We start from the raw sequence: 21,263 nt of genomic DNA, 5'->3' as shown, positions 1-21,263 counted from the left end.
TTCTGTAAGTGAATTCTTTGTTTCTCTCTCTGTCACTCAGGTGTATAGTAGAGGCTGAAAATGTGGACGAGAGGGTTGCTGTATTCTCTCGTATTATTGAGATCCTGCAGGTGTTTCAAGAGCTCAATAACTTTAATGGAGTTTTGGAGATTGTGAGCGCCATCAACTCAGTACCGGTGTATCGTCTCGATCACACGTTTGAGGTGACCTGTTCGTTTATTATGCACTCATAATGTGAATCAGGATAGTAATAATGGACAGATAATAATGGAATATATGGTTTTGTTGTGTATATGTAGGCTGTGCCTGAGAGGAAGAGGAGGATTCTAGAGGAAGCTGTTGAACTCAGTCAGGATCATTTTAAGAAATACCTTGCCAAGCTCAAATCCATCAACCCGCCTTGCGTACCTTTCTTTGGTAAGAGAAAGATCTGCTTTGTAACAAACTAGCATGTGTTTACAAATGCACAAAGTTTGGGGTAGTAAGGTGGGTTTTTTTATGTTTTGGAAGAAGTCTTTTGTGCTCGCTTAGGCTGCATTTATTTTGTCAAAACAGTAAAAACAAACAGATATTACTGATATTTTATTGAAATATTATTACAATCCAAAATAACTATTTTCTGTTGTGTATTTTGAAATGTAATTTATTCCTGTGATGGCAAGGCTGAATTTTCAGCAGTCATTACTCCAGTCTTCAAAAAAAGTTGCGTTGCTTGATATTTTTGTGAAAACCAATTCTTGGATGAATAGAAAGCTCTAAAAACAGCATTTATTTCAAATAGAAAGCTTTTGTAACATTATGCATGTCTTTACCATCACTGTTGATGAGTTTAATCTGTCCTTGGTGAATAAAAGTATTAATTTATTTTTTTCAAATCTTACCGACTCCAAAATTGTTAACAGCATTGGATGTGTATGTGATGTTTCCTATCTGTTTGCTCTGTGTATTCAGGTATCTACCTGACTAACATTCTGAAGACTGAAGAGGGAAATCCAGATTTTCTAAAACGTGATGGAAAAGAACTGATCAACTTTAGCAAAAGACGCAAAGTAGCAGAAATCACTGGAGAAATCCAGCAGTACCAGAACCAACCCTACTGCCTCAAAGTAGAACACGATATAAAGGTCTATATGTTCATTACTCACTCTCACTTTTTTCCTCTACCTCAGTCTAGTTCTTATGATGTTAAGAAGAGTTTGTTTGTCTTGTAGAGGTTTTTCGAGAATCTGAATCCAATGGGAAACATGAGTGAGAAGGACTTTTCTGACTACCTGTTCAACAAGTCTCTCGAGATTGAACCACGGAACTGCAAACAGCCACCCAGATTTGTGAGTTTTTTGTTGTTGTTAAAAAAACACTGTTTATATATAAAAATAATTATTAAAGGGTTAGTTCACCCAAAAATGAAAATTAGCCCATGTTTTACTCCCATTCAAAGCATCCTAGGTGTATATGACTTTCTTCTTTCAGACGAATCCAATCAGAGTTATTAAAAGTTTTCCTGGCTCTTTCAAGCGTTAGAATGGGAGTAGATGGGTGTTTTTGTTCAACAGTCCAAAAGTAGTCAAATAAAGCGTGAGCATCCATAATAAAACGTGCCTCACATGGCTCCGGGGGGTGAATAAAGGCCTCCTGTAGCGTATCAATGCGTTTTTGTAAGAAAAATAACCATATTGAAAATGTTAGAAATACTTTTCTCTCTCTTCTGCTGACGGTCACGCGTGCAAGAACTAACCCTTTAAATGATTAAAACAAACAAAAAAATGATTACATTCACATTTATTCACAGCGTCAATTTATTTATTAGGCAGCAATGTTTTTTTTATTTATTTAAACTTTATAGTTTATTTGGTGAGGTTGTTTATTTATTAATTTTAATATATTTTATTTATTAATTTTTGACTTTTTGGCTTAAATTAATAAATTTTAGCCTGGAATTTAACAATTAAAGCTAAAAATAAAAGTAAAAATAGTAGTAATAATGTAAACAAAAAATCTCACTAATCGACTGGACATTTTATTGGAAATAATTTTTGTGTGAAAGGCTTTCTAACCCTTTTTTCTATGTATACATTTCATGTTGATTCTCATTTCATGTTGTCTGCATGACAAGCATCAACTTCTGACTAATCAATTTTGAAAATATGTAGTTTACCACATCCTTATTAGATCCATGGCTTCTTTCTAAACATTGATGGTACAAGAAAATATTCTTCAAGAGCTTAATTTCTCACAAATGTGTTGTTTTCACTGTGTTCATGAGATATGTGAGGTGGTTTAAGTTTATAAAAGTATGTTGGTTTTGTGTCATATAGCCCAGAAAGACTATGTATTCTCTGAAGTCTCCTGGCGTGCGGCCAGTGCGGCAAGCATCAGGAGGAGGGGGGACGCTGAAAGGTCACCCAGTGCCATTAGAACGAGAACCACCTCACAAAATCACCTTCAGGAACATCGCAGAAACAGAACCTGAGACTCCCCCTTCTCTCCCCACCTCTCCAAACACACCCACACCTCCACAGTCTGCCAGCTCTGACCTCAACTCGGTGTTCATTGAGCCTGACCTGAGCAGCTCCTATGGTGAGAGAGTGGAGTGGCGGTAACTCAATGGTTAAGGATCAGCTAGTAAACTAGTGCATAATTTTTTCCCTATACATGCTTAAATGGCTTTTTGTTTGTTTTTCTGCAGGTAACAACACCATATTTGCCCCAGTTTTGCTGCCTCAGTCCAGTAAGTGTGAAGTCCTAATTTTCCTCAGGCAGATCTCTCTTGCTTTATGTGGCAGACTGTAAGACTGTTTTTTCTCTTTGTCAGAGTTTCAGTCTGTGTCGTGTGGCAGTTTACTCCATTTGATTGGTGATGAGCTACCCCCTCCATTACCTCCCCGCAGGAAAGATACCGCTTCAGAGACCAAGGTGACTTGCATAGTGTCGAGAAAATTGCTTTGAAACTATACATGCTATAATGTCCACACACTGAAAATAAAGCTCAAAAAAAAAATTTCCCAAGAATCCATTGAATTTTTTTTGTCCTGCACTTGAACTCAATTTTTGGGTATTTTTTTTCAAACTGTGCATGCTGCTCATGATTTAAAGAGTTGACTACAAATTGCTTTTAACAAAATATTTTACAAAAAATGGAAACTTAGTAATAATTCCTTTATGTAGATTTTCCAGAATGCTTTCGGTTTTGTTACTTACCAATATATGTATTTTCATTGCATTTTTTAAAAATATAGGCTATAGAAACCAAAAGAATATCATATTAGCTGGCTAATTTGTGTAGATTTAGATGTTTTCTTCATTAACCTTCATGCTTGAATTAGACCTGTTGAAATGTATTATTCAAGCTGCTGTTACTTTAACTGTTCATTTTAATGTTCTGTCATATTTTATCTTTCATTTAATGGTAGAGCGCACATTTAGAGTGGTACAGTAATTACAATCAATGCTAGTATTGGTATCAGTGCATCCCTACCTTCATGGTTTCATGAACTTTCTGAACAAACTTTAATTTACTAGACAGAATCAAACTTGTAGCATGTTGTAGTACATAGGGGTGGGTGATATGGCAAAAATGTATTTCAGGTGGGATTATGATCTAGCTTTATCAATTCTTTTTCAAGTTTTTTTTTTTTTTTTAGGTTACTGAGTTAGTACAACCAAGCAAATTTCCCTATTAAAAAAATTTAGACATACAAGATAAAAAAAAAGAGCACATACCCATACACATTATTTGTGACACTTGTGAAAATGCATCTATTTTGTTGTATTATATTTTTTCTCTAATTCATTATTTAAAAAATGAATTGCAAATTATCAGCATAATTTAGAGTGTAAAGTTGAGTTGTATTATGAATTTCAGAATGTCTTGGTGTTTGGTTTGTCTTTTTTTTTTTTTTTTTTTGGCTTTACTAAGATTTTTAGTTTCACAGGCTTTCATCATTGCATCATGTTGTGCCGTCACATTTACACTTGTGCATTCTGTCCTCTCTTAAGTTGAGTTCCAGGCCTGAAAGTCCTCCCGCCATTCCACCACGACAGCCTCCTCCTCCTCGCCTGCAACCACGTGTTCCAGTGATCAATGGGCCAACAGACGGGCCGCTGCCGAGCCCCCCGCCCCCTCCGCCACGTGATCCCCTGCCGGACACACCTCCGCCAGTTCCGCAGCGACCGCCGGAGATCTTCATCAACTACCCAGTGAACATGCAGCCGTCTCCAGGAGGCCGTTTCCTCTGGGACTTCACCAGCTCGCCTAGCACTCCCAACACCCCTCCTGGCACGCCCTCGCCCCGTGTTCCGCCCCCCGGCACGCCTTCTCCACGTGTGCCTCGGCGCCCCTGCACACCCAGCATCAGTCAACCCAGCCTAGTCCACCTGCCCCCGCCCACTCCGGCCCCTCCCATACCGCCTCGGCACAACTCCACCCCCACGCTGCCAAAACTGCCCCCCAAGACTTACAAGAGAGAACTCTCTCAATCCACACACACTCTCTCACAGCCATCCACACACACTCTCTCACAGCCATCCATACACACTCTCTCGCTAGTCGACAACAGGGACAGTAACGAATAAGAGCATCACACCCTGAAACACAGACATGAGTGAGTGTGTGTGTGTGTGTGTGTGTGTGTGTGTGTGTGTGTGTGTATTTTAACAACGTTTAACCTGGAACCAGACAATCTGATGCTAATTAAAAAAACCTGAAGACGCTCATTGCTCTCGAGGAATGTGATTATCACTCATTTTTCACATCCGTCACATTCAGCGTGCAGAGCTACGCAAGGTCATGTGCTCGTCAACAGCACATTCACTGATGGAAATGCTGCTCTGAGGCCTTTCACCACCGTCAGACTCTGCTGTGGATGTTTATTTGGTTGCAGGTCAAAGGTCAACCAGGGTTCAACCCAAACACCCTCAGCACACCTCTCTTCGGTTGCCTTTAACTCACAGCCGTGACCTTGACCAGAGATTGTACCCTTCAGGTGAACTCTTGACATTTTGGTGAGAGCTTTTTCCTTACACTATTTAAAGCCAATATGATGTCTTAACCTCTCCCCTCAAAGGCGTACTCATCTATTCGTCGATTCTTCACAAACCGATACTTACGCCCCTTGATTTCCGCACCAGACTCTTAATGTGCCTTCAATATCAGTACTGAACAAAATGTAAGCATTTGCCTTGACCATGCTTAGAACAAATGTCTAGACAACACCTCCGTTCGTCCATTTGTGCGCGTGCGCTCCAAGTATTCTGTACAGAGTGACATATCTGCCCTCACTTCTCACCTCGGCGCCGTGGCAGCCCAGTTGCTGATGTATCTACTGACAATCTCAGTCTGAGACCCACCAGATTCACACACTGTTGTAGAGTGTTTGGTGTGGACCAGTGTCAAGTTTGTGTGTCTTAATAGTGTGCGGTGAGCCTTTTTTTGCACTTTAGGGCAGTACTGTTACAGACAGGCAGAGGACTCAAACTCACAATCCTGTGACCTTATGACCCTGTCCTGCTAACCCCCGTCCTCTGGGCTGGTCAGGACAACTGTCGGGCTGTTTCCCAAAACTCATGAACTTTGGGACACGGTCAGAATGTTCTATTGTAAATCACGCCTCCTGCTCTCATTCAGGTCCGCTCCATCAACTGAACCATGTCCATACAGGAAGGGCTTCATCACCAGAGCAATTCCTATCCAGTCAACCACGGAAATGGTCTCCGAGGCAATCAGCCATAGAGGGACTGCAGTGTTTTGTAGTGATGTCACATCCTGTATGCGTAGAATCTCATCCTGGCCACTCCCACTGAGATGACTGGTCAATTGGTTTGAAGTGTTAGTAATTCCCAAAAACTCACTGTTTGTGTGTGTGCGTGTGTGTGTGTATATGTGTGTGGGTGTGTGAGTGTGAGCATTCAAGGCCTGTAACTGCTTTTGTACCATGTTCTCCATGAGACTCATTAATAAACTCGCAGTCTTATTTTCTACTGAACGTTTTTATTCCTCTGTTTATGTGCATTCTGTTACATCAAAGTGTTTATTTCTCTCTGACAGATCACATCATGCTGGAAGACGTTTGTTTAATTTAGCTGTCGTGAGGGCGCTGGTGCTTCATGTCAGATCACAGTGAGAAGAAGTCGTCATTTGTAATCTCAGATTTTTAAAAAAGTTTCCAGTTATTTCATTGGATGAAGTAGAGACGTTCCCTGTGTATGAGTAGTTGGACTAGTTCGTGTCAGACTGTACTGCAGGGTCCTTCGCTGTCCTCACTGTCATGCCACACTGCTTCAGCCCGCTGGACTCCAGTCCCTCTATATGCAGATCTAAAACAACACATACACACATTACTACTTTGGAGTGCCCTCAACTGGCATCACACAGTTTTAAGTTTAGCACAGAGATAACTTTGCACATAATTTTATTGGATTTCAGAAATTGTTCAGAATGGCATACTACTGGCTCTGCAGATGACATGTAGATGATCATGATCAGATATATTTGCATGCTTTAAAGGTAAGTGCTTTAGAATATGTAGCTAAAATTAAGTAAACACAACAAACTAAACTGCAGTTACAATAAAAAGTATGATGCTAGAGAATTGTAATCAAAGCCAATTATTTGAACAGTTTGCATTGCCTTTCTTCTGATCCCAACATTAGGAAAGAGTGGATGAACTTTTTTTTAATCCATTTTTTATTAAGTGTTACAGAAAATAGTTATAACAGACATGCATCAAGATGAACTTTATTTTTAATGAAGATCCAGGCTATGTCTTTGTTCACTTTAATTATCGTGGATTTGTTTACAATCAAGGCACAATTTGATGCAGGATTTTCAGAAAGATTGAGACTAAAAAAATGATGCTGCACTGACAATATTGGATCTGACAGTAATGTCGCATCACAAGTGTGTTTTTATGTGGTCGCTATTGCTTTGTCTGTTATAGATCATTTGATATGTACTGAGAATTTATGCATTTTCAACCTAAATCACTGCAGCATCTATCTGTGAAGGATGTAGGCTATGAAACATGCACAACTGTTAGCCCATCATAGCAGTGGACGTTTACTTCTGAGTCTACAATCCACTACACCTATTCAAAGTGTTCTGATGAGGGGGGTTAAAAACAGGACAGAAATAATAGATAGCCTATTATATATATATATATTTTATTCTAAAATCTTGATAACATTAGTGGACAAAATAATAAACAATGGCAACTCATGTCCCCTTTAAAAATATTTTGTAGTTAGATTTGTAGTTAACTTATTTAAGTATGATTTTAAGTATTTTACATAAATGGATTGCACCAGCATCCTAAATTAGCACAAAGTGCCAAATGCAATACAAGTGGCCTTTAGATCAAATTGAATGACAGGAATGATAATCTCACTGTTGTGGAAAAACATTTTTATACAAATTTACATAAAGGCTTAACTATTTTATGTTTTATTATTAAATGTTCTGTTGTGCACTGCATATTTTGATAGGTCATCGAGGTAGCATGCTATTTCAAATGCAGCCATACTCCCCTTACCGTGATTGGTCTGTCTCTTGCTGCTGATTAATGATCTGATTGGTCGAGCTGAAAGACACAGAGTTCTCTTTTGCAGGAGTCGCATCGCCCTGAAAGAGAGAAGGTGAGTGTTTTTCTTAGTAATGGTTCATGTGATATTTCAGCGGCTGCATCCAAAATCACATACTTATCCAAAAACAGTGTGTGAAAAGAGTAGTATGTCTGACTTCATAGTTTTCATAAAACAGCAGGTGAAAAGTTCCTGGATGTCTTACTACTTCTGGTGCGATTCTGAAGTGACATCCAATGGACATTACTATCCCATGAGGCCACGGGAGAGGATTTGGGAATGGCAGCTGACACAACTGATGCTGGTAGGTCACATGACAAATGTTGTATGTCCAGATTACATTCATATTACATGTTCATACTATATAAAACATACTTTTTTAACAGTCATGAAGCAATTACTTAAGGTGTACCTACAGAGGCAGCTAACGTTTTTGGTGCAAAACAGCTTGAGCAACATTATAAGTGGACCTCAGGGGGACAAAATAGTGATTCAAAATTGTAGTGGGCTTATGCTAATTTTCGTTTGACGTCTCAAACCTGTGAGTAAGTCGGGTCCCAAATCGGCCGGAAGGCACTGGCGTGGACTCTGTGTGGTTTTGGAGCACGTGTTTTTCCTTGCGCCCCAATGCGAACCTCAGCAGGAATAGGAGCCCGTCTGGGAATCTGCCACGGCATGCATAATCCTCCCCCTGCCTGCACGGCTGAAGCGTTGTGAGTGTATGAAGGTTTGAGGAGAACTGGAACCTCACTGTCCTCTTCATCATCATCTTCATCGTCATGTGCTTCCGCTCCCCTGAGCCGATTCAGAGTTTCATCTGGGCTACAGGTCGTTACAGAAGAGAAGTCAAAAACGGATGCGTCGCCCACGTCGCAGTCTGTGTCCCCTTCATCAAGACGGTGTGGCGGAGGATACAGCTCAGAGGTGTATACACGTCCATCGAGCCCCGGGGAACCACACACACGCACGGCCAGACCAGCTGAGGAGCTCTGACTCTTGGCAGCAGTAGTGAGGTTTCCTCCGACACCTACAGGTGGCACAGGGTTCAGAAAGCGGCTGGCTTCTCTAGGATGACGAGGGAAGGGGATGCAGATGGGACCCGTGCGGCTCTGCCCCGCACTGCCATTCCACATGTACTCTGTAGTCCAGCCACCAGGGGGCAGATCACACACATGCTCACGGCCGTTTCTGAACAGAGACATTAATGTTTAGTATAGGTAAAAAAAAAAAATCCAAATTAAATTACATTTTTAAAAGTAAATTCTAATTACATTAAATCTGACTGCTGATTACAAATGTAGTTTAAATGAGGGATTTGACAATGTGTTTTATTTTTTTAAATGTGTTTTAGATCTTACTGTGAATGATTTGTTTCATTTTGTTTGTTTTTTTTACTTCTAAAAGCAGCTACAGTATATATTTATTAAGACATGCTTATACTCTGATATTATGAAGATGAAATGTTGTTTGAAAATTTAAATAAATGCCATTTGTTTCAAATACAAATAATTCATATTTACAGGCTCAAATTGATTTAGTTTTTTAATTTAGATTTGTTACAGTTGCTCCAAATTTTATGGAATTTTTTTCATACATTAAAGCAGCTGACAAAAAGAAATGACTTAAAACTCTATAAAGCACTTAAAATTTAACTATTGAATTATTTAATTTGTTAAATCATTTTATGGAGATTGCATTGCCAAAGAACATTTCGGCAACAATTCACTGTGGAAAGAAGCAAATTTAATAATTCAGAACTGATAAATGCCCATAATTTTAAAACTTTAATTAATTTCCAGGTCTAGCAATCACAACTGAAAAATGAAATAAATATGCTTAAATCAAAACATTTTTGTGTTCTACAATGATAATATATTTGTATCCAATTATGGAAGTAGCTACATTTAAATGTTTATATGGGAATTGCCTATTAACAGCTGCATCATTTGCAATCATATAGAAATTGCTTGATTTTTTAAATTATTTTTTTAATTATTATTTTTAAATAAATCAGTCAGATTTTAGACTGCATGCAATATATATTTATTTTTATTTCTGTATAACATGCTGGATTACCTTAAAATGCCACTGGGCCGAGGTAGCGTCCGTGAGATGCCAACACGACAGCATTTCCTCTGGTGTACAGTGCTGTCTATGCCTGCGCCCGCTGTGACGCTGGCTGTATCCGCATTAATGTTGGCACAGTACTTGGTAAAAGCGGAAGGGCCACAGTTGGGGCTCTCGGCACAGCACCTGCTTCTCAAACTGCAGACACACTAAAATTAGAATCAACCACCTGCCACAAAAGCCAGTTTCATCCAGCTAAACAGAAGAGCTCTTCGTAAAATTCACACTTACTGAAGCTTTACTTGACAGACAAACAGGCAAAATAATAGGACTGACCCTTGTTCAGGCCCCACCCCCTCTTCGCATGGCTCCGCCTTCGCCAAGGTCATGTGACAGCTTGTGCAGAGGTCCCACAGCACCCGCTCGCTCTCCTGTAGTGAACACCAGTCTGCATGTCCAGCGCCAGAACTGCGTAACAGAGCCTGGTGGAAATAGGAAGAGCAGTAGAGATGCAGTGTCTTTTGTAGCAACACTGAAATTTAAAATCACTTAGAAAACAGAAGACTGCATTTTAGGAAGATAATGAATACTGTATGCACTGAACTGCTTGTCTCAGACAGTAGTGCACCAGTGTGCAAAGCAGACTAAGGTGGCATGAATTCAGCAATGCGGTAATGCCATCTGGACCCTGCTCGACTGTGCTGTAGCATTCACTGCCGTCTCATAGGCCACAACCCCGGTGTCATGTCTAGCATCACAATATTTTCCATATTTCTACTTTTCTTGACCTAAATTTAACATAACGTCAGCTGTTATACATTTCACTATATAAACTAAAGATTCTTGAATTCTGTTGACTATGTCTATATCATGCTGTTGATCACCATAGAAAATTATTAAGACTCATCTCTTAGTAAAAAAAAAAACTAATGTTTGCAGTTATATACTTATAATGGAAGCTCTTTACTGACAGTAAAGACATTTATAATGTTATAAAATCTGTTATTTCTATTCATCAAACAATCACAGTTTCCACTGTTTTCAACATTGATATTAATAGGAAATCATCATATCAGAATGATTTCTGAAGAACTGGCTGAAAATTAAGCTTTGCCATCACAGGAATAAATTATATTTTAAAACATATGGGGAAAAAACTGACTTTTAAAATATTTCACAATATTACTGATCAGAGACTCCTTTCAAAAACTGACCCCAAACCTTTGAACGGTCATATATATGAGATTAAATTAATAATAGCTGTTATAAGTCACAGTAGGGTGTGTTGTGACAGCTACTATAGCATTCATGACTGCATAAATCAGATCTTTTTATTACTAAATGTTTAAACATTTATAAAATGTTTTAAAATTATTTTTATATGATTACAATGCATGCATGACCCAGTCATTGTTGCACTGAGTTTACAATCACTTTTTTTTTTTTTTACATGAAAATCTGCTGTTTACATAAACACATCACTGGTGATGCAGGAGTTCATGAATCTAGAATAGTCTCAACTGAAGGATTTACACACCTTTACTCATCAAAATAAAAAGCATTGTGTGTGTTACTGTGAACTTATTTTTATCAAGTTTATTCTGCAAGTATGTGACTCACCTGTATGATGTTCAGGTATGTGTGGATGCGTGAAACAGGAGTGAAAAGTAGTGAAAGCAATCTGAAGCTCTCTTTCTCCTCCTAGCATAAAAACATAAACGCATGAAACCAATATTATGCAAAAGTAAAAGTCAATAGACTTATATGTGAATTTAGATGTACTGTAAGTGGGCCTGGTTGCTGTAGACTCATTTGCAAAACATTTACTACTGCTGAGCTAGACACAAAACGGTCATCTCTGTGTGCTTAAGCATCTTTCTTAACATGAAAAAGGATGTTCTTGCCTGTGCATTTTGTGGATTGCTGTGGGGTGAAGTTGTAATGATCTCTGTTCTCAGGACAGTTCCCAGACTGGCCACGTATCCAAGATATGCATCAGAGAAAGACTTCTGCAGAGGGACAAACAATGAATGTATAAAAACAGCAATATTGTAAAATATTACTACAATTTTTAATTTAAAATGTCAAATTTATTCCTGTGATGCAAAGCTGAATTTTCAGCATCATTACTCCAGTCTTCACTGTCACATGAACCTTCAGAAATCATTCACATATGCTGATTTGCTACATTTATCAATGCTTCGCATTTTTGGAAAAATGTGATATTAATTTAGGATTGTTTGATGAATAGAACGTTCAAAAACAGCATTCTATATTAGAATTTATTGTAATAATGTAAAAGTCTTTAATGTCACTTTTGATTAATTTAATAAAGGATTACATATGATTATTTTAATAGTAAATGGCATTACATTGTTCTGTCCGGTGAGGTTGAGGAAAGCATCCCCGGCAGCACAGCTTCTCTCATCCGTGGTCAGTCGTTCTTCTAGGGTGTTGCGGAACAGCAGGTGGCGCTGTAGCATCTGATCAATATGCTTTACAAACGCCACGCTGTCTCACAAACACACAAATACATTTGTTATAGTGCGTGATACAGACAGAGATAAGGAGATTACATGAAATAGTGATAATGATTGTAGTTCTCTACTTTTGCTCAGCAGATTTGTATTTCTCATAGAGCTGATTCAAACTAGACACATAATCGCGTTCAGACCGCAACAGCATCTCCACCACACCCCGCCTCCTGCCTGACACAAAGAGAAAGAGAGACATGAGGATCCACACGTGAATATTGAGCAGTTAAAAGGCTTGGAGATCAGGTTATTTACCCTGCCGTAGGCAGCTGTGTGTTACATGGCAGGAAAGAGAATCTGCACCTGAAACAGTAAACATAATCAGCTGTACTGTGACTGCACAGTTTAAGGATTTTTTATATTATTTACTTCCCCTCATTTAATTTCTACCACATATTAGCTACACTATGTAATTTTTGGTCCTCTAGCGGCTGAAGCATAAAACTATATGTATATGCACAAATTATATGTATATGCATTATATATATATATATATATATTAGTGGTGGGCCGTTATCGGCGTTAACGTGCTGCGTTAACGTGAGACTCTTATCGGGCGATAAAAAAAATATCGCCGTTAATCTATTCTCAAAGTTGGGTTGGGAGCTGGGTCTATACTACGCAAGCTATGATGACTTTCACCTCGATATTTTAGCGCGGATGTATACCTAGCCGAATTGCACTGTAGGGGGCGAGAACGAGTCTTCGAACCTGTGTGTATGCGTGCTCACATGGATGCAGCTATGAAGCCGCCGGGTTTGCTTCAGGGAAAATTTATTTTTAAGAAGCTTCCCAATGGAAATCTCAGTGTTTCCCCTACCATTATTTTAGGGGGGCGGCCCGCCCCCCCCAACGGCACCCCCCGCCCCCCTTGAAGGTCAAGTTGATTTTATTTAATTTTATTTTCTCTATAGCGCCAGACCACAAAAGAAGTCATTCAATGTTACCTTCCCTATAGAACAGGTGTATACCTTGTTCTTTTATTAAAAAAACTAAATAGCCTTATGTTATTTATCTTATTTACACGACGGCGTGTCATTTCTGTCTCTACTTTACATGGTAGCGCTCTCTGTATCGCGCGCACACATACACACACACACAAACAAACGTAAGCGCACACACTCCCACTCCTATTTGTAAATATTAAGCCGCAAAACGTCTATTTAAATATGACTTCTGCGTGTCTCTGTGTTAATGTATGGCGCAGACGCGCGGGTTTGTTTACTCATACAGAAGCGCGCGACGCTTGCGGTGATATTAACGTCTGTCGTCTCACTAAATGAGGACATAAATACATGAACAACATCTCCAGAACTGCTCTGAGAGTTACTTCATGAGCATTCGAGCGTTTCATTTGAGAAAAACTATCCTCATATCATATACACAGAAATGTAAAGGTATTCAAGGCAACCCGTCAAAATAAAAGTTCGGTTTCACTTGAAGACATTGGGCAGAACATAATAGACTACTACTACTAAAACTATTAAAACCTTATCTTTAAGGAATAATCATACAATGTCTTCAATGTTATTATCAATATTAAATCCCCTTTATTTTTATGTCGGGAAAAAACGCAAAAGCCTTTAGGTAGGCTACCTCATGTAATTTTAAACTACATAATTTAATTTAATTAATTAGCCTATTAATTACCACGACACCACGAATTACCACCATATTACGTTTGCTTCTTGATGACTGCTAGTTGTTTACTACTAGTAGTGAACTTATTCTGATCTACTTGACAGAATTCAAATGAGCCATTTTAATCTAGATTAATCTAGATTAATTCCAAGATTACAGTGAGATTAATCTAGATTAAAAAAATTAATCTATGCCCACCACTAATATATATATATATATACTGTACATACAATGCAAATACATATGAGTATTAGAGTGTAATATGTATATGCATATTTGCATTGCTTTGACCGCTTTCTGTAGGTCACATGCCATGATTAGTTGATTATATACAATGCTTGCACATTATTGTTCCAACTACTGTTCAGTAATTACCTTTAGCAAATATGAAAAAAATAGGAAGACAAAGCAAAAACATGGAAAAATGCACAGAAAAATAATGAAAGTATGCATTTAATTGGGAAATTCATCCCAACAACTCTAAAATACAAACAATTATTACAGGCTTACCATAGGGATTTAAGGACGAAACACTGTTTGGAGGATGGTTTTAAGTTGCTCTCACTCATTATTAACATTTTGTTCATTTCAAACAGATATAGTTACATAGTGTAACTTTAACATATATTTAAATATATATTTTAGGGTATGTTTACACGACAACGATTGTACTAAAAACAGAAAAGTCTTTCCTTTAATGTTGTTGAAAAGTTACATATACAGACGACAATGTTCTCAAAATGGTCCCAGTTTTCACAGATCCGCGAAAATGATTAAAAATGCTGTATTAGGCATGCCAGGGCAGTAGTTGGCAATGTCACTTAAAAAAAAAAAAAAAAAACACTATGCACCTGCAAACATATGCATTGCAATAGACAGGTAATCTGCATGCACAAGACATCACTGTTTTCATAAATTTGTTGATTTTTTACCCAAAAAATGAAAGCTCACCTGTATTCTGCCTGGCCCATTGCCACACCTGTAATCCCTGCAGGTAACAGTGTATGAGGAAATCTCCGCCCACAGGTGAAAGGGGAGGAGCTTCTGCAGCACCATTACTCTGTCCGCTACTGTCATCCACTCCATTACTGCATTCACACATAGGCACACGCACTATAATACAGTTTCAGTCATACTTTAAATTTGTGCATGTCAGCGTGTGTGTGTGTGTGTTTACGTCTCTATTCCTGGATTCTCTGGTGGTTTTCTGTCTTGTACCTCACAGAGTTGACGAAACTGACAACGTACCTCCTCCAACTCCTCCTAAAGAGACGGACACAAAAACATAACTTTGACAAACACATAGGCCACAGAACAGATTTACAAGACAGGTGTGTGATCTCACCTTGAGGGACAGCACCAGACTCTCAAGGTGAAGGGCGCGCTTGTTGCAGCCATGTCTTGTGTCCTCCAGCTGGCTCTGCAGCTCAGTGTCTCCCTGCTGAATCTGATTCAGCTCCAACAGCGCACGAGAAAACCCGGCCCGCAACTCGCACACCATGCCCTGAACCTGAACACAACACATCAAGCGAGACTGATTTTAAATCATTTTATGCAGTTTGCAGTTTGTCAAAGAACAACATCTCGCCAATTTAATATTTTAGAACTGAGAATAGCTAGAAATGTCCATGATTTTAAGACTTGCATTAATATCCATGACTTTTTCAGGCCTAGTAATCACAAGTAATTACACACACCAACCCGAAATGTATTTTTAACAGACATAAATGTTTACAATGCTCATGTAAGTTTCTTGTTATTTTTCAAACCTATTGAAGAAAGTCTGTGTGTGTTTGTTACCTTAGAGATCTCTCTCTCCAGTTCTCCCTCATGAGATTTCATTTTCTGTGTGAGGATACACAAACATCATTTAACACAGTCTCAAAGGCTTGTACACTATATGTTGAGAGGCTTTTTTTGACAGGTGACCGTGGAGATTTATGTTGGTGTAGTAAGATGCACAGCAGGTCAGTTCTTATGTCTGATGCTTGCTTAGCAGCCATAGTCATCTTATTTAATCTTTTTAATTAGTCACTACAAGAATAGTAAACTACGATCATCTTGCCCATTTTATGTGTTTTATTCAGCACAAGAATAGTATACTATAATCATCTTATCCACTGTATGTTGTTTTACGAGGTTATCCACCAAAGGAATAGTAAGCCAATATCAACTTATACATTTTTAACAAGTTAGTCACTACAAGGATTGAAAACCATTTATGATCATCTTATCCAAGTTTGTCATCACACGAATAAGAAAACCTGAAATCACCCATTACCTGAGAACAAAACGTAACAAACATAATAATGTCGTAAAGATCATGCAAAAACGCAGAAAGGGTTGTGAGAGTGTTATATGTATCATCAGCTCCGTATAAAAACACTGTTTCTATTAAATGTGAACCCAAGGCGCGCTTGTGTTTTTACCTAGTCGCCCTGTCAGCGAATCCCAGGTGGGGGAAAAGATACCTGCCAAAGAGCTCCACCCTACAACAGAGAGTGAAAAAAATATTTATAAATGTTTTTTTCCCCCCTTTTTTTCTCAAAAGTATTTCCATAATCTTCACTTTCCTAAAACAGTCTTGTAAATGTAAAACTAAATGGCCTATCAAAATTGTAAAGTAGCAACCTGAAAACGACACAAATGTAATTCCAAAAATGCAGTAGCCTATTCATCAACTCAAATCTTAATAATCAAACTAAGGCTATTATTATTAATAATACTAATAGTAAGAAATCTGACCGTATGTGCAGCGCGCGCTCACTTACCAGAAAGAAAATCTTCAAGATTTCTTTTTAAGTTTAAATGTTATTCCATTTCTTTGACATAGTGACGGCCTCATGTTTTTGTAGTTCGCTCTCGTGTCTCGGTGTCCGGTATATCTGGTGTCGTGCACTGCGTCTGTCTTGACTGCAGGAGGAGAGGGTGCGCGCGCCGTCCGGTGTCTCGGGAGCGTTCACTCACGCGCTCCTGCACAGTCAGCAAAAGAGCAGTTTTTCGGCTGATTAGCGCTCCATTTGACTTCCACTCACATATCAAGTAAGTGCTTTTGTGATTATTTTAACTTGGGTCAAATTTTTTATTCAATAACCCAGATGATATTTGTCTGCCATACCTCTGAATAAATACGTACATTGTAGTAGCTCACCCAGAAAAGCCTGAAAAACTGAACGAGCGTACGTCTAATTAATATTTAATGCTCAGATTAAGCGAGAGGGCGTGTCTTCTACAAAAGAGGCGTGGTTTTTAAACACGTTCAATGTGATTGGACGAGTCCTGTACGTATGTTTTAAAATAGCCGCGCGTGCGCAGTACGGAGTGGTGTGTCGGTGAGTTCGGTTGTTGATCTCTGTGTCGTTTATAACTTTGTTTCTATGTAGCAGTTTAATGCTTCTTTTGAATAACCTCGTGGTGTCGAGTGCGTAAATAGAATTTGTTATGCAAACGAGAATATATATGAACCTGTTAGTGATGTCTCATTGCATATTATACTTTTATTTTTCATACATTTACACTGAAATCACCTAAATTTCAGTCTCACTCAGAACAAGCTGCTGTTTGGATAGCAGTTCCACATTCATGTCAGTGTTGTCGGGGTTGATTAATGATCTTGGTATCATTACACTTGTGTCTATGGTAGACTGGAGCAATGAGGACAAGTGAGTTTGATTCATCTGACGAAGAGGACTTAGGTGAAGTGGAAGCCACACCTTTTCAGATCTCATGGTATGCAAAACATACATATACACACTCAACAGCTGGAGAAATATTCATAGATTGAGAGTGATTTGTGGTGTGTGTTTTGCAGGTTGTCTCTGTCGGTGGTGGAGTGTTCCCAGTCTCTTGGCATTTGTTCCTTACCTGGTAAAATGAATGAATGACCTGTCTCTCTTTGTGCTTTGTGTGCTTATTACATAAATATTAATAAACATTTCTGCTAGGGCTGCATGATTTGGGGAAATAAACTGACAAACTTTTTTTTATAATTTAAAAAAAAAAAAAAATTGTTGCTCCAGGTTTGCTATGCTTGTAAATAAACGTATAAGAAGAATTAAAAATAATAACTGTATTTTACATTACAACTTTTACGATTACAATACTAATTTAACACAAACTGAAACCCTGGATCATGAGCTACTTGTGTGTAATTGAACACAGTGTCGTGGTTCACCCTGAATAAAGCCATAACATGATGTCACTTTTATTTTAATTTATCATGCAGCCCTAATTTCTACTAATTTCAGGATGCAGATATAAAGAAACCAGAAGGAACTTGCAGAAAGATGTTGGTGAGTCTAGCTGACACGCACACATACAGTAATGGTCTAAACCAGTAGTTCTCGACCTGGCTACAGGTCTGTTCTGATTGGTTTGCGAAAGAGCGAGGTAAAATCAATGTTAAATTCATATAATAAAATGCAACTAACTTTATGATCATGCATAATTAGGATATCAAAATAAACTCTCTTTTTAACCTTTAAAGGTGAGGCCAGAATGCAGTTACCAATCAAAATCCATGGCATTTAGGCACAAATTCTTGTCAGTTAACTAAGGTAGTCAAATTAGTCAGATATAAACAGAGGGTCTTTGGCATCCTCTCAGCCTAAAAAAACAAAAACACCCAGATTCATTAAATCAAAATGGACCATTCTTAATTAATTTTAATGAACATTGCAGCAATTACCAAATGACAACAATCCAGTAATTTCCCTTGTGGACAAACTTGAGTCTTGTCCTACCTTTTTTTTTTTTCTTGTTCTTGTTCATTTGGATATGTCACAATAGGGCAGAAAAGACCCCAATTTCCATTTCATGACATATGAGTTTATTTGCATAAATATGGCTTGTGCCAACCCCCCAAAAATGTTGTGCAGTGAGTTATTGGAAAACAACAAATTTTCCAAATGTCATGCTGTTTTTGCATTTAGCAGGGCCTGTTTGTGGTTATATTAATAAATTTCAGTGTTTGGAGATGTTATGGATATTTTTGTTTTCTTGAATACAATATATATAAATATATATATTTTTTACTGCTTTGGTTCACAGCTTGATGTCCTGACTGATTTATCTGGTGTGTGTGTGTGTGTGTGTGTGTGTGTGTGTGTGTGTGTAGCTGAGATCCGTGATCAGGGTGTGGAGGACGTGTTTGTGTTCTGTACCAGAGGAGAGCTGGTGCGCTACAGGGTGCCCTGTCTGTTAGAGGTTTATTCTCAGAATGGACTCAGGGTGCACCACCTCCCCTTCCCGGACGGGGGCGCCCCAGAGCTTCCGCAATGCAGCTGCATTCTGGAAGAACTGCAGGAGTGCCTGCAGAATCAGCGCAGGACTGTCATACAGTAAGAAACACTCTTAGTTACTCAATTCACCCCCAGTGAAAGAAATGTAATCAGTTTACCTTTATAACAAATTTAACAGAAAAATTTCCATATATTCTGGCTGTTGTCAGACTCCTTGTGCAAACAAAAATCTCTCTGGATTATTACAATTAATGGCAAAATGTTTGGAAATGTAAGCTGATATTTCCTACTGACACACTGCAGTAAAGGTTAGAAATAACTGACTTTAAAATAAACCTTTTTTAGCTGGTGAAAATACTAGCGTTCTTATCATTTTGGCCACCGCTATATATATATATATATATATATATATATATTTATTTTTTTAATTGAACTATATTTTAAAGTTTTAGGACAACTTGTATTAATATTATTGTTTAAAGGACATACTTTTCGGCAAGGATGCATTGAATTAATGTCAAAATTGACAGAAATCTTTTGTTACATTATAATAATCAAAATAACAAATGCAACTGTTTTCAACATTTCATTATAAATATAAATGTTTCTTGAGCACCAAATCAGCCTATTAGAATCATTTCTGAAGGATCATGTGCTAAAAAATCAGCTTTGCTATTACAGGGATAAATTTTATTTTAAAAATACTATATTTTTACAGTATCGAATAAATGCAGCCTTGGTGAGCATAAGAGACTCACATAAACATAACTATATATACACACACACACACATACATATTAAAATTAGAAAAACATCAGATTTTATTTGTTTTTATTCACCCACAGTTGTTATGGAGGTCTGGGACGCTCAGGGTTAAGTAAGTATCAAATGCTCAAACAGGGTTCAGTGTTATGATTAATGTTAGTCCCGTGTGTGTGTGATTAGGAGTTTAACTCGTGCTTCATTGTCTTAGTTGCTGCATGTTTGCTGCTGCAGCTCTCTGTATCCATGACACCCAGTGCTGCTCTGGAGATCCTGAGGGAGCTGAGAGGAGGTGGAGCCATTCAGACCGTCAAGGCAAGAGGCAACATCCAGAAATCTACATGCATCACTTTCCCTAACCGTACAGCTAAGCTGTTAATGATGCTTTCTCATTTGTCTCTTATAGCAATACAACTTCCTTCATGAGTTTCGGGAGAAGTTTGAAGCATATCAAGAAACCAAAGAGCGGCTTTCAGAGAGATCAGTGTCCCGATGATCAACCTGACATCCAGATGATGTAAAAGCAGAAAAAAAAGACCAATTGCTTTGATTGATGGTTTTGCTCTATGGATTTTCTCTACTTTGATTATGAATGCATTTGTTTCTTTTCTGATGGCACTTTAAAAATTCTGTATTTTTATAAGTCGATCTAATAATATTGTGCTTAATATATAACTTTGCAATTAAATGGGTGTTGTTCAGTAAGTGAGTCTTAAAGGTGCAGCAAGTGATTTCTGAGAAACGCTCTTGAAAATTGTAATCAACACCCAAACAAACAATTTTCTGAATGTTTTCTATCTGTCTGTTGTATGTATGTTGAAACAAATTGTTTGAGAAACTGGCTGAGAAAAAAAGTAAGTGGATCAGACCAAGCACCACAACACTCTTGTAGCCAATCAGCAATTGGGGGCTTTTACGCTCATGATGGGGAGGAGAGAGCGTGAGCAAGCGGGAAATTTGACTAGACTAGAAAGGGACATGGCTGATGCATTAAAAATGTCGGTACACGAGTAACATTGGTTTTGCTATATTTCACAAATATAGCATGCTGTTGCAATATTAGCTACAGTGTTGCTGGTGCTTGGCATCAGCTATGATGAAAACATCCATTTCGGCAGACACAGGTGAGCTGTCTTGATAAGCCATCTGTTATAGTGTTTCTTAGAAATTGGTTAGTGCCTAAACACGATGTTGTCTGCATTAATCCTGGCCAGTCGCTCAAATTGAGAGAAATATTTATTTTTGTGTCTTGGAAGCCATATGTTGCTTATGTGAGTAACTGATGGTGGATTAAGTTGTTGTGCAGCTATTGGCAATAACTCCTGGCAATTCTTTCTTATCAAAGTGGTCATCAGTAAGAAAACTAATAAAGTTTGCAACAATTACCAATGAAGTAAACTAAGGTAACATGAAACAAACCAAATGCTGTCGTGAATGAAAAATA

The 21,263-nt window shown here is 38.2% G+C and overlaps 3 protein-coding genes across 3 annotated transcripts in view; 2 read left to right on the top strand and 1 right to left on the bottom strand.

The window, feature by feature from the left end:
* sos2 (son of sevenless homolog 2 (Drosophila)) overlaps positions 1–5,976 on the top strand; it is an 18,791-nt gene extending 12,815 nt beyond the window's left edge. The window contains exons 16-23 of the mRNA XM_058796521.1: positions 41–203; positions 300–417; positions 952–1,124; positions 1,212–1,328; positions 2,316–2,577; positions 2,687–2,728; positions 2,813–2,913; positions 3,997–5,976. Coding sequence (XP_058652504.1) covers positions 41–203; positions 300–417; positions 952–1,124; positions 1,212–1,328; positions 2,316–2,577; positions 2,687–2,728; positions 2,813–2,913; positions 3,997–4,572 — 1,552 coding nt within the window. The 3' untranslated portion in view covers positions 4,573–5,976. The remainder of the gene's footprint in view (positions 1–40; positions 204–299; positions 418–951; positions 1,125–1,211; positions 1,329–2,315; positions 2,578–2,686; positions 2,729–2,812; positions 2,914–3,996) is intronic.
* si:ch211-67f24.7 (uncharacterized) lies at positions 5,967–16,726 on the bottom strand. Its single transcript, XM_058796523.1, has 16 exons — positions 16,589–16,726; positions 16,247–16,306; positions 15,618–15,662; positions 15,163–15,327; positions 14,995–15,080; positions 14,769–14,905; positions 12,432–12,479; positions 12,251–12,350; positions 12,015–12,153; positions 11,547–11,651; positions 11,263–11,343; positions 9,979–10,124; positions 9,652–9,840; positions 8,115–8,763; positions 7,527–7,615; positions 5,967–6,312 (listed from the first exon to the last, which is right to left on the bottom strand). Exons 3-16 carry the CDS (start codon positions 15,657–15,659, stop codon positions 6,225–6,227), a joined length of 2,064 nt encoding a protein of 687 aa, XP_058652506.1. The 5' UTR covers positions 15,660–15,662; positions 16,247–16,306; positions 16,589–16,726; the 3' UTR covers positions 5,967–6,224.
* On the top strand, positions 16,722–21,263 carry cdkn3 (cyclin dependent kinase inhibitor 3). The gene is made up of 8 exons (XM_058796527.1): positions 16,722–16,859; positions 17,461–17,546; positions 17,629–17,684; positions 18,065–18,109; positions 18,934–19,156; positions 19,903–19,934; positions 20,031–20,134; positions 20,226–21,263. Exons 2-8 carry the CDS (start codon positions 17,470–17,472, stop codon positions 20,313–20,315), a joined length of 627 nt encoding a protein of 208 aa, XP_058652510.1. The 5' UTR covers positions 16,722–16,859; positions 17,461–17,469; the 3' UTR covers positions 20,316–21,263.

This window comes from Onychostoma macrolepis, chromosome 13, assembly GCF_012432095.1.
Source record: "Onychostoma macrolepis isolate SWU-2019 chromosome 13, ASM1243209v1, whole genome shotgun sequence".
NCBI classification, from domain to species: Eukaryota; Metazoa; Chordata; class Actinopteri; order Cypriniformes; family Cyprinidae; genus Onychostoma; species Onychostoma macrolepis.
The sequence above is the reverse complement of the archived record's forward strand: the minus strand, read 5'-3'. Positions and strand labels throughout refer to the sequence as shown.

Bases quoted from the DNA above. Each gene is read 5' to 3' on its own strand.
- si:ch211-67f24.7 (XM_058796523.1), bottom strand. From the start codon at position 15,659: ATGAAATCTCATGAGGGAGAACTGGAGAGAGAGATCTCTAAG. The intron at 12,480-14,768 runs GTGAGCTTTCAT...TTACTGTTTCAG, and splicing joins ATGGGCCAGGCAGAATACAG to GTGCAGATTCTCTTTCCTGC. The intron at 8,764-9,651 runs GTAATCCAGCAT...GTCTCTGTTCAG, and splicing joins CGGCCCAGTGGCATTTTAAG to AAACGGCCGTGAGCATGTGT.
- cdkn3 (XM_058796527.1), top strand. From the start codon at position 17,470: ATGAGGACAAGTGAGTTTGATTCATCTGACGAAGAGGACTTAGGTGAA. The intron at 18,110-18,933 runs GTGAGTCTAGCT...GTGTGTGTGTAG, and splicing joins GAACTTGCAGAAAGATGTTG to CTGAGATCCGTGATCAGGGT. The intron at 19,157-19,902 runs GTAAGAAACACT...ATTCACCCACAG, and splicing joins CAGCGCAGGACTGTCATACA to TTGTTATGGAGGTCTGGGAC.